The sequence below is a fragment of the Lissotriton vulgaris genome, unplaced genomic scaffold, assembly GCF_964263255.1.
Source record: "Lissotriton vulgaris unplaced genomic scaffold, aLisVul1.2 SCAFFOLD_1480, whole genome shotgun sequence".
Lineage (NCBI taxonomy): Eukaryota > Metazoa > Chordata > Amphibia > Caudata > Salamandridae > Lissotriton > Lissotriton vulgaris.
The window spans coordinates 264,355-280,702 of NW_028243024.1; the positions used below are offsets into that span (position 1 = coordinate 264,355).

Below are 16,348 nucleotides of genomic sequence, written 5' to 3' on the forward strand. Positions count from 1 at the left end.
AAACATTTGTATTAATTGTTTGTGTAAGAGTCTCAATGTACTCATTATCATTCACTGAATCACTGCATGAATAAGAGCAAGTATAAGCTGACTAACTTTAATGGGCTTATATATGGAACTTTTACATATGTCTTTTAGTTAAAACTATCAAGAGACTACCTATGAGTAGTTTTGCCTCTTTAAACAGTTGCAGCATGCCCAAAAATCACCCACGCATTCCAAAGTAAACAGGTCGGCGCCTGCACTTTGGAACTATCGATCGTGGACACATGTTTTCGAAATTTACCAAGAAAGAAAACTTCAGTGAAAGAACATGGCAAAAATTGCGACTATCCTCAGCGTGTGGCTCTTGGAATACATTTTAAGCACAGAAAGTGAAGGTTTGTGCGTTTTAATTTTCATACGGGAGCTTATATGGAGATGTTTTATCAGTAAAGGTGATGGGAAGGAATAGTTTTTTTTAAATCAGATCAAACTGACGTCAGTAATCTTATCTTTTCTGTTTCATGTGTTCATACCATCCGATTGTTGAAACGAAGGCGTACAATGGTTGTATTTCCAAATTCGTTATGTGGCGTTTTTTCATTGTTACAGTTTCGTCCTTTAGAGTTCTAGTCTACCTGCTTATTGAGAGATCACTACATTGTGGGAACTCTACTGTATTCATATGATGTTAGAATGCTGCACTGATTTTTTTTTGGGAGGGTACCTTTTTGAAGAGTTTTATGTAGATGTATCCATGAAATTGTTTTTAAGTGGCGAAGGCACGTTTATCAGGGCAGTTCGGCTCTAAAGAATACGGGGCCCAGTATATGAAACCTTTGCGGCCACAAACCTTGTGAATCCCAAAAATAGGGCTTTGCAGACAGGAAGTTGCAATACACAAAAGGCACATTGGCTTAAAAAAAATGTAAATTGATACTTGTATAGCGCACTACTCACCCGCAAGGGTCTCAAGGCGCTTGTACAAATACCACTGTGGAACCCGTCGTGGCTTTCCCTTTGAGGCGTCCACTCCTGGGCACCCCCAGGGTGAAGGCCAGGCATCCTTAGCGTTGTGGGGGCCGTTGTGGAGATTAAGCAAGCTATTGCCCAGAGTTGCAGAGTGGGACTCTATGATTAGAATAGGCACCGAGGCGAGAATTATCAGGTCCGTGGAATTTTGAGCCCAAGACCCGCCGAGGCGGGGAAGCACCCATATGAATTGGTAGGAAGAGGGGCATGAGAGGTGTGTCCCATTTTTAACAATTCCCAATGGAACGTCAACACAGCTTGTGAAATTCACAAGATACAGACTTCCAAAATGTCACTGTATCGACTTGAGAGGTGTAGTCTGTGTCTGTTGGTTTGGCTTCCACTTTGGGAACATTGGCACTTAGAATAGGCAGAGCACTTAGAGGTCCAGGGACAAGGAGGGCTTTCAAAAATGCTGGTACTTCGGCGAATACGAATGGAGGGATGGAGGCCCCATCTCCCTCGTCAGCCTCCATCTGTAAATTCACAGCTTTTCGTACAGAGCTGCGAAAGCCCTTCATCCTCATAAATATAAACGAGGCAGGTATATTTCCGGCTCCCACTGGATTGGTCTTTAGTACTGCAACTGGTTACTTACATTAACCGCAGCAAAAAGATAAGGTGAGCTTGCAGAGTAGTTAGTGAGAAAGAAACACTGATATTTCCTAAATCGGATTTCTCATTCCAGAGTGATGTTCATACTTACACGTTCACAAGTATAGACAGTCACAACTTACATCACATTCACATGGGCATGTTCTAGATCATGTTAGTAGAAGAAGAACAACAATTCAAAATAAATCAGGAACGATTCAAGAAATGAGGTTTAATTTGAGGTTTTATCAGAATATGATTTCCTGAAAACAGTGTTGCAGTTTAATTTTATTTAAACGTGATTCGTTACACACTCATGGCTGCATTTACAGTTTGGCCGAAAATGCGCAAATCAGTAAGAAGTCTGGTTATTATGTGGGTCACTCTACATGTTTTCTGCAATGCACTATTAAGAAATATTACTTGTACTGGAGATGAAGAGGTAATGCTGTGAATGTACCTGATAACGCATCTCATCTAATGTCCGTTACAGCGTATTTTATTTTAATACCAAGTATGTCACCAGTAGCTGTCTTAGATGCTGTGCAGATACATCAGCTTTGATTATGGTCTTTTTTCGGACCGGTATGGTCCAGAAGGGCCTTGGACCAGAACCCCGGTTCCACTGACACGCCCATGGTAATATACATTGATGTGCCTCACTAAGCACCTCATACTGCCAATCCTCACAAGGACACCCAGACCTGGATGACACAAACAAACACATAGCATTGGCACAATACAGAGACCCAGCCTTGTAAATGTCCCATTAATTACCACATTACCAATCAAAGTACAAAACACACATTCAAACTCATGTTATATTATGTTACTGATTATTTCTAAAGTGCACGTTCAGCAGCCGGTCACTTTTCGCTGGATTGCTAATACCACCTTGATCCCTGGTTATTGGAAAGCATGTTTGAACAACCATGTCTTCAGAAGCTGTCTGAATCTGGTGTAGTTTACAGTGGGCCTAAGGTCCAAATGCAGAGTATTCCAGACTCGCAGAGCAATGACGGGCAATCTGCGTGCTCCAGTCTGTTGTGTTTTGTACACGGTGGGACTATCAAATAATGCTAGATCTCAGTTGTCTGGTAGTACTATACTTGCTGATCCGTGACTTCACGAAAGCAGGACAGTTCAGTTACCAGGCCTGAAAGACCATGCAGCACCCCTTGAACACGGTTCTCTTCGCGCGACTGGCAGCCAGTAAAGATCCCTCATCACTTTGGAAATATGCCCATATTTGGGCAGATAATATATCAGCTGGGTGGCCTGATTTTTGATAAACTGGAGTCTGCGGTATATGATTTTAGGGAGACCCAAGTAAAGAGAGTTGGCATAGTTAATTCTAGACGTTATTTCCTGGGTCAAAACATCCCTGGTAAGAAATGTCCTTTTCTTTTTTATGCCCCACTGTTGGTAGAAGCTTAGCAATGTAATGGTGCCTATGTGCTGCTTGAACGATAGCTCCTCATCAATGATGACCCCAAGGCTTTTTACCACCTTTTTAGGGGCAGGCGGAGGACCCATCTTGCTGGTCCAGAATAACTATCTATGTTTTGTTGGAATTCAACTTTAACTGATTGCAGTTCATCCAGTCCCGTATGAACGCCATAGTGTCGTGAAATTGTTGTCTAGATGTGGGGCTATCATTAGTAGTAATTGCATATCATCTGCGTAGATAAAGATGTTGATTTCTTTGTTCGTAATGGAGCTAACCAAAGGGTGGGTGTAAATATTGAAGTGGTGGGGAGATAGAGAGGATCCCTGAGGCACTACACAATTCAACTGTACCTCAGCTGACACAAAGGGAGTTAACCTGACTGATTGGGATCTCTCACTCAGGAAAGAAATGATACAGTTCAAACTGAGTCTCTAATTCCCGCACCCCTGATCCGGTCACCCAAAATGGCATGGTTGACCTTATCAAAGGCCGCAGACAGGTCCAGTAGCACCAGGCCCTTAGTATTGCATTTATCAGCTTCCTTCTGTATGTCATCAACAACTGACATGATCACAGCCTCTGTAGAGTGCTCTGGCCTAACTCCCACCTGACTTGAATCCAAGAACTCTGATTCCTCAGTAAAGAAACAGAGATGGCCGCCTACATGCGCTTCCAGAACTTTTGCCAAAAAGGGTAAGAGAGATACCAGGCAAACGTTTTTCATATCCATGGGATCTGCTCCCACTTTTTTTAGTATGGGAAAAATATTCACTCTCTTAAAAGCCCTGTAGGCCAACCCCGAGTTGATGGATCGGTTCAGGAGTGACAGTACCAGGTCAGCAAAGCCAGTGCATACCACCTTTAGGAGCATTTGTTTATAAATGTCATTCAGTGACCCAGACTTAACTTTTGTGAGTAAATTGACCAGGTCCTCCTGTGAACTTTGAGGGAAGTTGGAGATTGTGTGACTATTCCCCTCACCTGATCGTGGCTTATTGTCCAAGGGACTGGAAGGCATGCTCTTTTTGATAGCCTCAGTTTTGTTAACAATGAAGGTTTTGAGTGAGTCATTCAGATTTTGCATCGGAGTAGCTGAGAGGGTGACTTTATTTGGGTTTGTTAGTCTGAGACAATCTTAAATATCTCCTTAGATTTACTAGAGGCTTTCATGATTTTACTTGTAAAAAAACTCACTTTAGTTTGCCTTATGAGAGATTTATACAGTTTCAATTGTTGAATATACTAAATTTTAGAGTCTGGCACGGACTTAGACCACCACTTCATCTCTCCTTGTTGGAGTTGAAGTTTTGCTAATTTCTGTTTGTCTGATAAACATTTATCAGCCTCATGTGTTCTTGCTGGTCTAGATCTTTGGAATGAAACAGGATCACTACTGGCCTTCCCCAGCCAGCTAGTGATATCATACTCAAAATCCTCAATATCATCCTTGGCTCCAGGCAGAGACCTTCTTAATGCCTGACAGAAGGCTGTGAAGTTGACCCTGGCCCAACTTCTAGCTATGATGGGCAGACCGGCTGAGAGGCTATTCCAGTTAGACAGGGGCATTGAAAAGGAGATCAGGTGGTGGTCAAGTTCAAGTTCAAGATCAAGTTAAACATTTGTATAGCGCACTACTCACCCAGAGGGTCTCAAGGCGCTTGAGGGAAGGGGGTATTTTATTTGTCGAATATCCAAGTTTTTAGTTGTTTTCTGAAGGAGAGGTGGTTTTGTGTGAAGCGAAGGTGGGTGGGGAGAGAGTTCCAGGATTTGGCCGCTAAGTAGGAGAAGGATCTTCCCCCCATGGTGGATTTATGGATGCGTGGAATTGCGGCGATGGCTTGATTGGATGATCGTAGTTGGCGGGTGGGGGTGTAAAAGGACAGGCGCCTGTTGAGGCATTCGGGTCCTAGAGGGCTTTGTGTGCGTGGGTGAGGAGACGGAACGTTATTCTCTTATTGACGGGAAGCCAGTGGAGGTCTTTCAGGTGACCGGAAATGTGAGCTTGATGGGGGATGTCTAGTATGAGTCTGGCTGAGGCGTTTTGGATGCGTTGGAGTTTTTTCTGAAGTTTGGCTGTGGTTCCGGCATAAAGGGTGTTTCCGTAGTCCAGTCGGCTTGTGACTAATGCGTGGGTGACTGTCTTTCTCGTTTCGATGGGGATCCAACGGAATATTATTTTGAGCATACATAGGATGTTGAAGCATGATGATGAAACGGCATTGACTTGTCTGGTCATCGATAGGGAGGAGGCCAGGATGAATCCCAGGTTACGTGCGTGGTTGGTAGGTATGGGTGCGTTTCCCAGGGCCGGTGGCCACCATGAGTCGTCCCAGGCGGAGGGGGATGGACCTAAGATGAGGACTTCAGTGTTGTCCGAGTACAGTTTTAAACGGCTGTTCTTCATCCACTCGGCTACTTCTTTCATCCCTTCGTGTAGGTTGGTTTTGGCGGTGTTTGGGTCTTTGGTGAGGGAGAAGATCAGCTGGGTGTCGTCTGCGCAGGAGATGATGTTGAGGTTGTGTTGGCGCACGATGGATGCGAGGGGACTCATGTATACGTTGAAGAGGGTGGGACTGAGTGATGATCCTTGTGGTACGCCGCAGATGACTTCGGTGGCCTCTGATCTAAAAGGGGGGAAGCGGACTCTCTGGGTTCTTCCAGCGAGGAACGAGATGATCCAGTCTAATGCTTTTCCTTGTATTCCGATGTTGCTGAGGCGTTGAATAAGGGTGCTATGACAGACTGTATCGAAGGCAGCGGAGAGTTCGAGTAGGATGAGGGCAGCTGTTTCTCTGTTGTCCTGTAGTGTTCAAATGTCGTCTGTTGCTGCGATGAGGGCGGTCTCGGTGCTGTGTTTGGCTCTGAAGCCGGACTGTGAGGGGTCTAGGGAATTGTTGGAATCGATGATGGCGGCGAGCTGACTGTTGACGGCTTTCTCAATGACTTTGGCAGGGAATGGGAGGAGCGAGATGGGACGGTAGTTCTTAAGTTCAGTGGGGTCTGCTGTGGGTTTCTTCAGAAGGGCGCTGAGTTCGGCATGTTTCCAGCTTTCCGGGGAGGTAGCGGAGTTGAGGGAGCAGTTGATGACGTCTCGGAGATGGGGTGCGATAATGGAGTCTGCTTTGTTGAAAATGTGGTGGGGACATGGGTCGGTTGGCGATCCTGAGTGGATGGAGTTTATCAGGTGGATGGTGTCTTCAGTGGTGATTGGGTTCCAGGCGCAAAGGTTGTTGGAGGGGGGTTTTAGTTTGGAGGTGGGTGGCGTGGACTGGTCTCCGGACTGGTTTTCGAAGCTGTTATGTATGTCAGCGATTTTGTTGTGGAAGAATGAGGCTAGAGAGTCGCAGTGGTCTTGGGATGGAGTGATGTCGTTGGTGCCGGCGGTGGGGTTGGTAAATTCTTTGACGATGTTGAATAGTTCCTTGCTGTTGTGGGCGTTGTTGTCGAGACGATCCGTAAATGTTGATTTCTTGGTGTATCGGATCAGCTGGTGGTGTTTGCGGGTGGCGTTCTTGAAGGTGGCCAGATTGTCAGTGGTTGGGTTTTTTCTCCAGGCTTTCTCGAGGGTGCGACAGATCTTCTTGGATTTCTTGAGGTCATCGTTGAACCAGGGGGCTTTTTTGCTACCTTGCTTGATGTGATGTTTTTTTCAAGGATGCTAGTTCATTAGCGCTGTGGGTGATCCATTGTGTGAGGTTGGTGGCTGCAAGGTTTGGGTCCGACGATTTAGCAGGAGGGTTTTGGTGAAGCGATGTGAAAAGTTGGTCAGTGGTAATTTTGTTCCAGTTTCTGCGGGGAATTGGTTGTGGGTGGTTGTGGGCCATAGTCTTATTGTAGTTGAAGTGAACGCAGCTGTGGTCTGTCCAATGGAGAACTGTGGTGTGATTTAAGGAGATGTGCTTGCTGGAGGTGAAGATTGGGTCGAGCGTGTGTCCGGCATAGTGGGTGGGGGTGTTAACAAGTTGTTTGAGTCAGAGATTGGCGAGGTTGTCCAGAAGGGTGGTGGTGTTGCTGTCGTTTTTCTTTTCCAGGTGGAAGTTGAGGTCTCCCAGAAGAATGTAGTCCTCGGAGGGGAGGGCGTGTGGACTGATGAAGTCGGTGATGTCTTCGCTAAATTGTGTGCGGGATCCTGGCGGCCTGTAGATGAGGGTGCCTCTGAGTGTGGTATTGGGGTCGGTGTGCATCTGGAAGTGAAGGTGTTCGGCGGCTGCAAGGTTATCGTCGGAACAGGTTGTGATGCGGATGGTGTTCTTATGGACAATGGCGATTCCTCCTCCTGTTTGGTTGATGCGGTCCTTTTGGATGATCTTGTAGCCGTTCGGGATGGCTATGGCGATGTCGGGTGCTGATGAGGCGTTCATCCAGGTTTCTGTAAGAAAGGCGACGTCCGGCGATGTGGTGTCGAGTAGGTTCCAGAGGTCAGTGGCATGTCTGTGGACCGAGCGGGTGTTGAGCAGGATGCACTTCAGGTGGTTAGTGTCGGAGCTCTGTTTGGGGTTTGTGGATTTGGTGTGGGTCTTGATGCAGTCGAATTTGCAGGAGTGGCAGGTGAAGGGTCCATGGGAGTGTCCTGGGGCGGCTTGGTAGGAGTTTGGGGATCGGCCGGGGTTAAGGGCAGAGAGGGTTGCGGCGTCGTACGTTGTGCGGGTGGCGTGGATTTTGCGGGGGCCTTGGGGTCTGGCGCTGGGCGCGGTCCAGGCACGGACGGGCGTAGACAAGCTTACCTTTGGCCCACCTTCGGCCCGCATGGGGCGCGTCCGCAGCGCGTGAACGCTGCGCGCAATTGCGACTGTCATATTGGATAGTGGAGGGGGGCGGAGGGAGGGAGGAGCAGCTGGGAGGCGGGAGCGGGGTGGAGAGGAAGGTCTCCGAGGTACAACAACAACAAAATGGCAGCTAAAGTGAAAGGTTAGGGCACAAATCTGAATTACGCTGTGGGCAGTGGCACAAGCACAATCAGGCACTATTATTTAAAATCAAATATGCAATGCGAGCGCTACGACATAAACCGGCCCAGACACTCTTTAAGGCAATGCGAGCAATGTAAACAATGGCAAGAGGTAATGCGAGCAAAGCACAAATGAGGAAGCAGGCAACAGTTATATTAAAGGCAGCAAAGAAACGCGAGCAAACAACAACAACAATACCCAGGAGAGACCAGGGGGCGTGGGGAGCGACCGTTTCTGACGGAGTCAGGACCAACCACAGGGTAATATAGTCGGATCCCTCATAGGGAGTCTGGTAGTCCATATCAGATCCAGGATGTGTCCTTTGATGTGAGTTAGAAAACTCACCAGTTGTTCCAAATTTAGATCACCCAGGGCCATGGCAATATCTATAGCTTGCTGCCCCCTCCCTCCTCATTGGCCCAGTAGTTGAAGTCTCCTATGAGAATGACGTTGGCATTGTCGATAATAAGAGGGGCAATCTCTTCTACCAGGGCCTGAGGAAATTCCTGCATGTAATTAGGAAGTCTATACAACAGTACAAATATGAGCAACAGAGTTGAAGACTCGAGGTGGATGACTAAATTATCAACCAAAGGTAAGTCTAGAGGGGTCATTTTCTTTCGCAAATCAGAGATTTTTCAAAATAATGGCTGCAAGGCCTCCCCTCTCCCCATTTAGGTCATTATAGGTAACAGAATATCATACTGTTCAGGGGTAGCAGAGAGTATATCCGCTGAGGACTCCTCTGTGAGCCATTGTAGGAGAGCAGGATCTGCTTACTATGGTTACCCCCACTTTTTGCTGCTGTTTCACTGTTTTTCGACTTTAGTCTGCCTAGGGCCCTGCTATCCAGGACCCTAGCCTAGCTGATTCCTCTCTAAATTGAGTGCATGTAATTTAGGTACACTCCAGTTTGGTTACTGGGGTACCCTTCTAAGTTCCTAGTATATGGTACACTAGGTATTAAGGGCATAGGTACCCCAGAGGCCTACCAGGGGCTGAAGCATTTATTATGCCACCCATGGAAAGCCTTCAAAATGGCACCACAGGACTGCTACTGCAGCCTGGGTAAGGTGGTGCATGCAACCCTTACTAAGATATAGGCTACCTATATCTACCTTTAATCACTGACACATATACACCTATCAGTCACTCCTATGGCAGGCCTTATCAATCCTGAAGGCAGAGTGCTTGGATTGGTGTGAGAGGGTGCCAATGCATGAGCAAGCCCCTCTGCAGCTTTCGGAGCCTATTCTCTGAGTCTGCTCTGTGATGCAGCCAGACCATATACTCTTAAGTGCATTATGACCTCAATGTAAATGCTAACTTTGGAATGGTTGCATGGAAACATGTTGTGTTTGGTGTCAAACACTTTGGAATCCTACCCCCCCTGCCAGTCCTGGTAGAGGGGGTAGAATTGCACCCTTCTAGAGGGAAAGACATGTACACACTGGTCTAACCCGTAATAGTTTAAAAGAGCCCTGGCATCACAAAATGGATACTGCAGTCACAGACACAAGTCTGACCTCCTGCTGCTGACTGAAACCCTGGCAGGGGAGGCCTTGTCAATAGGTTTCGTGTCACAGGTAGGTGTAACCACCTCCCAGACAGGCTTTAGCGTATTGAGGCTGGGTGGGTGCACTCCATGAGTGCTTTGAAAGTCTGCACTGGGAGCACATTTGGTGTCCCTGTGCATATCTTAGTTCAAAATGGTTTCAGGGGCTACTTGCCCCTGCGCTGGTGCAGAACTAGACGAAGGAAATTGGTGTAACCATCTCCCTCCCCAGACCCTCCTATAGGTGGATCCCCAGAGTGTGTCCAACCCCTTTCTTCAGTATAAGTAAGGGACCCCTGGCAACAGGGCTTTACATTACACCTGGACTATACTCTGAAACTGAATCCTGAAACTTCGATGCTTTACTAAAGACTAGAGGTTGGAAGACTCTATCTTGGGGTCAAATAGTGACTCCCCTGCTCAAGCAGGCACCAATGAAGAATCTTGCCGGTCTGCATTTCCCAGGCTCCTGACGGACTCCGAAGTATTTGCAACACAAGAAGAAGATTTCCAGGAGTCCCCAGCAAAGCTGAGACCCACAGCCCTCACGAGTGATATGGAACCGGAACCCCTAGACACTGTGTTTTTTTCCTAGTGCATTACCTTCCCGACGTTTCCTGAACTTGTGCCTTGTGTTACTTATAGACCAAGCCCTGAGCACCATCTGTACCAAAGATTGTGGGCCTACACACCAGCAGTGTTCCGCGAGCCCGCTTCTTGCATTTCAGCTTGGGGCTCCTTCATGATCCCTGGTTCGTCTGCTGGTGGGTCCCCATTAAGGCAACTCTGATTTTCCTTGGGCCTCCCTGGTTGCTCCAGACGTGCTCTGACTCTCCTCCATGTGGTGATTCCCTCAAACCTTGCTAGTCCACATCGAAGCATTTCTTTGATTCCTCCATGGGTTGCTGTTGCCAGGGCTTGATGGGTCCAATCCAAGCACCGACACAGCAGCAATCGCCATACTTTGTGCGACAGCTCGATTCCAGATCCTGGTTGTCATCGAAGCCTCCTGGTCCTTGTGGCTGAAGAGTCAAGCTTCATCTTCTCTACCTGAAATCCCCCAACATCGGTGGGCGTTTGACGATTGTGCCCCTGGTCACTGGCAAGTGACCCACACTCTGTCCCCTCTGCTTTCTGGTTCTTCTCATCTTCGAGCCAGGCTTGGATCACACCGGACACTTTCCACTTGGACGGCAGCAGCACTTTGCAGCAGATCGCCATTGAAAACGATGACTAAACCCGACACCAAAGGACACCTATGCACCCAGCTTCTCTGGGTGAGGTAACTCAAGTATTCTGGTGCTCCCTTGGGTGTTGGCTCTAGAACTCCTGAAGTCTAAGGGGGTTTGCTCCAAGTCCTCTCCTAAGTGTCCTTTATCTTTAAAATTCCATCCACAACTTTCCCCATAGAAGTTAATGGTGATTTGCGGCTGTGTTCACACACTGCACGCATCTCCTTTGGGTCCCCTGTGTCACTACCTTGGGTGTATCCTGGTGGCCCCAGGGGTTCTACAGGCTCTAGGCCTTGTGTCTATGCAAGTCGTGGTTCTTATACAACTTTCTTAATATATGGTTTGGTACACCCCTAGGGTTCAACGTATATTGTGCTAATTTACTGTATGATATTACGTTTACTGAATGTACTTTTGTCTCTAGCCTCATAAAGAGACTAGAAGGATGTGTTTAAAATAAATACAAATATTTTATATGTATACCTGGTGTGGATCTCCTTTCATTTGGTCATTCACGAGAATATAGACTGGTACAACAAGCTTCTTTAAATTCCTCCAAGACATAGCCTGAAGGCTGCTCTCCACAGCTACCATATGGATAACTTTCTTATAAGGTTGTCTTTAACCTACCATCAATAAGGGTCATTTGGACTGGTGCAAGGTGCCCACTAGAATAGAGGACAGCATATGCCAGGCCAACTTCTCACAGCCATGTCTCCGTGAGTAGCAATATATCCAGAGATTGAGACTCCAGGAGCTCAAACATCTCATCCTGGTGTCTTACTAAGGAGCGAGTATTTAGGTAAATTACCTGAAGGTCTGATAAATTTGCCTTAAGTGATTTGAATTTGTCTCAGACACTATTTGTCTGAGACTTGCTCGCCCCAGCTTGATGAGCTACCAGTATGCTGTAGTCCTTTAAAACCATGGAAATAAGGGGAGAAATATTTTGCCACTCTCGGTCACAGCCTAACAGTTCCTCCCTGGAATAAATGATGTGGGGATCAGAGTAACTAACCCCTGTCCCTGGCTGGGCACTGCACAGATGCGCCATTCTTCCCTTAAAGGAGATGAGGCAACTGCCTTTCCCAGCCCTCATCCCACCAAGCTGCTGATTGGTTTACTCCCTATCCAATCAGCTCAAAGCAGTTTCTGCAGAGCAAGCTACGTACTGCCGAGCTAAGAGACCAACTAAGCCCTGTTTATAGTACACACAGCTTCAGATTCAAATACAGTAGTTTCCCCGCTACAATTCCCAGCTAAAGTTTCATAAATTGTCATAAAAACAGTTCCAACAGAGATAAAAGACGATTAGCATTACCGGCAGGGCTGCGTAATGATTCCCTATAAGTAGGCGAGACAACTGCCTTCCCCAGCCTACATCCAACCAAGCTGCTGATTGGTTTACCCCCTATCCAACCAATAATACTCATTCCGCAGTATTAGTGCACCAGATATCACAGCCTCATCATCCATCACAATCTTGACATTCTCTTCATAAAAGAATAGAATGTTTCTCATAGCTCTGCACATGCTAGACCTCCTTCTTTACACAGGCTTTGTATCCTTAAGAAGCCTCCACAGACAACCCAATGCTTGAACTCATCTCTCAACTTATCAACTCCAAGTCCAATGCCAACCCCATTCTAAAAGACGTCAACACTTTTGTTGAAAACTATGTGAGCACCCACACCCCAATAAAAAGACACAATTGCAAACCAAAGGCTTCAGCACCCTGGTATTCTAAAGACGATGCTGACCATAAATGATCCACCCACAGATAGGAAAGAAAAACAGAACTCCTGATACTGATGTTCCTTTGCCCAACCTGCAAACAGCTCATCAAACTCAGCCAAAATACTATACCAACACCGGTAGCGAGGCCAGCAATAGAAGCAGAATACTTTTTAAGACTATCAAGCACTTCATTAACCATCTGCCAGACTCACGTATTCCTTACTCAACAGAAAAATGCAATGCCATCAACCTCTTCTTTTGTGTAAAGAAACAGAGAATTTGGCAGTACATTGAGAACCACATGTCTGTGTTATCTCTTGTGCTCACCCCTTCCTGTTGAATCCCTTTAACTCATCCTTCCAAAAACTATTGCTTGATGATCTCATCAACATACTCAACTCTCTCTGAGCCTCTTCTTGGGGAGAGGATGCCTACCCTTGTCTTTCATAAAAGCTCTCTCTGAGGAAGCTTACTCACCTCTACTCACCATTGTCAATGCTTCTCTCACACACTGCATCCTCCTGTAAGCTCTCAAAAGGGCCTGAAACACCCTAATCCTAAAGAAACCTATACTAGACTCTGATGACCTTGTCATGTACTGACCCACCACTCACCTATCATTCATCTGCAAACTCATTGAGATTGGAGATGATGCCCTCCTTGCCACAGATGACGAGGACCCCTGTCTGCTGATATTACTGGACCCCTTAACTGTCTCTGACATAGTTGTCCTAGATTATTTATTCCCCTACTTGATCAATAGATCATCAAAATACAGGGCAGTATTTTCTGTCACTTAGAGCCAGATAAAGAGTTCGGCTACCCAGGGGACTGCTAAATCTGTGGTGGCGGTCACTGGAGGCCAGACTGGTGGTCCACTCACTGTTTTAGGAATACAGCGGTGGGACTGCCGCAACTGCCGGGGATCACAGATCCTGCAGTGATGGGACAGTGCCCAGAAACCCTAATATGCTGTTAGTGCCGCTGTGGCACTGCCAATCATATTAGACACTTCCTCAACACCTCAGTTTTAGTGGTGGTGCAGCCAACCTGAATCTGTGGCAGTGAGGAAACAAAGGGAGCCCAACAGTGCCACCTGTTGCCTCAGGGCCATGGGTTGCCTGTAGGGGGACACATGTTGTGCACCCCTGTGTGCAGTCACTCCCTTTTCTGCATGGCATGGACTTTATAGTCCATGCCATTCAGAAACGTGCTTTGGAGTTCCCATCGCTGCACTGCCGTGGGAAGGCCAAAGGACCACCCAAGAGCCCAAAAGATAACTCGTAATCTGATGGGCAGATGGCGGTCCAGTTTAGTGGTCTTGGAGCGCAAGGCACTTGCATAGCAGCATGCTGGAAGATCACTTAACTCGTAATCAGGCCCTTAGTGTGCTGTGTATTACAAAAACATCTCTGTAACTATATGAAAAATATATCATAATATTTATTCAATCAATATGACGTTATTTGAAAGTTCTTATTAATCACTTTAAAATCATAGATAAATGTAATTAAAAAACAGTACATATTAAAATGCTATTTTTCCGATCTCACTAACATACATTGCACATTCACTTCAAATTTTCTTTGCCGATGGGAAACAGAAATGTTGAAGTGGTATTTTTATTAAATTACAGTTCTATCCCACATTTTGTCCCCATTTTTCATCGCACTATTTCCTGACAATTATAGGCTATCACACCATATTTGAAGGCTTTCTATATATAAGTGATTTTTCAACTGTTTAACTGTTCACACTTTCATACTTTCATGGCACATTCCTTAATACACAACTTCTGAAATCTAGGTTTTCGTGAAGCACCATCAGCTTATAAGTTTGAGTCCCTACCATAATGTTTCCAGTCAGCTTGCCCCACTTATTGCTGATCCACTCAAAAACACTTTTTCTCTCACACAAACAAGCACGCACATACACACACACACACACGCACACACACACACAAACATCCAAAGAGATATGTATGTTACAATATCACAGTGTCAGCATAAGTGAATCTGTAGTTATGGTTTGATCAGAGTGTCTGGTGGAAGTTTTTTGCATATACCTTTGGCATTGTCTTACAAATGTGAATGAAACATAAAAAAAGAAAAGTCTGTTTCCAATTCAGCATGGTAAATTTTGTGCAGATCTGCAGAGAGGCAGGAATAAAAGGTGATTTCAATTTTAACTCCGATAAGAAGTTTGATCTCTGCTACAGGGAAAATGCAGAACAGTTACGCCAAACTTGGCATGCAGTTAGAACTTTACTAACATATATTTTTTGCTGGATTTGGGGCAAATCCATTCAATAGTTTAAAAAAATTAGTGTGGAATTAGAGCTTTAAAGGGTTATATTATAGAGAAATATAGACAGTTTCTTTGCTATCCCAAATGTAAAAAAGAAAGAACTCACATTATAGGTTTCCTTCTGCTGTCCTTGTCTGGTATACAAACTCAGAGCCGAGTCCATTGAGCAAGAGGCTCTTATTGACTGATCAGAACAGAAACATTGTTGTTGCAGAAGCCATTTCAGGAAGCGGAACATGATACCTGCATTTAGGAAATAAATGCCACACACTGGAGCATGGTGAGCACTACCTGACCCATTACAAGGTAGAGGAACCCTCAAAGGGCAAAAAGTAAATGTAAAATGTGTTTGTCACCCAGAGTTTGCAAACTTGGCCAATAATTCAGAAACCCCAGATGAGTGAAGGGACCAGAGGCCAGTGAACATGCTTGAAATGTATGGGCTGTAAAACTAGTTTGTTGGCCATGAACTTGTGGGTCTCATGCAGATTCTCCGGCAATAGCTTACCGACTCTGTACAAAGTCTGACAACTACACTGACCATTTGGGTGTCGAAAAAGTCCATGGCATTGATTAAAGTCTGCAGTCTGGGGGGGTGAAGAAATTTTTCCGGGCAGGATGCAGTGCTCTAGGAGAGTTCCTGCCGGCATTCAGCTTACAGGCCTAACTATCCAACTTGTAACGACTAGTGCCTTCCAGAACTGGGCTGTATGAGGTGATTGAGATGAGGGGTAAGGCTACCTACCTTGTGGACCTTAAGACTCCTAGATAACCCCACAGGGTGCTTGATATTAATTGTCTTAAACCACACTTTGAGAGGTCTGAGCTCACCATGCTGTTAGTGCCAGATGGAGAGGATGAAGAGGAGAGTAAACATCTCCCTGACCATTTTGACTCCTTGGAGAAGGATGGTCTGTGGTAGGAGTGATCATTTCCCCCCCCAACCCATGAACAGCAGACTGACTGTCACCAAGTGTTGGGGCTGTACTCTTTTCTACCTTACTCTTGACATCCAGGTAACAGAGACCCTGAAGGCTACACTGCTGGAGCGTGCGGAAAAGGGCTCACTTGATTTTATTCACTTCTGCTCAGCAGACCCTGCGCTTTTTCACTTCTGCACCAGTTAAATACTGCATTTAATCACACCAGCACTCCCCTTGCTATTCTCCCCCTTCCCCGGTCCACCACTGAAGCTGTCAGATTGCTGTGGAGGAAAGGCAGGAACGGAAGTGATTATTACTTCCCCTCGCTTGCGGCGCAGGTCAGCAGACTAGTTGTTCTGCCTCCCTTGAACATAAAAACAGAGCTCTCACTCACGCCGGTAGAATCAACATCCAGGTAACAGAGACCCTGAACGCCACACTGCTGGAGCGTGCATCAAAAGGGCTCACTTAATTTTACTCACTTCTGCTCAGCAGACCCTGCGCTCTTTCATTTCTGCACCAGCTAAATCCTGCTTTTAATCGCACCAGCGCTCACCTTGCTATTCTCCCCCTTTCCCGGTCCACCA

General features: G+C 46.2%; 1 protein-coding gene across 1 annotated transcript in view; it reads left to right on the top strand.

Moving 5' to 3' along the window:
* Nucleotides 1–259: 259 nt before the first annotated feature.
* Nucleotides 260–16,348, top strand: part of F9 (coagulation factor IX) — a 331,867-nt gene continuing 315,778 nt past the window's right edge. Inside the window, exon 1 of the mRNA XM_086948464.1 lies at nucleotides 260–380. Coding sequence (XP_086804590.1) covers nucleotides 314–380 — 67 coding nt within the window. The 5' untranslated portion in view covers nucleotides 260–313. The remainder of the gene's footprint in view (nucleotides 381–16,348) is intronic.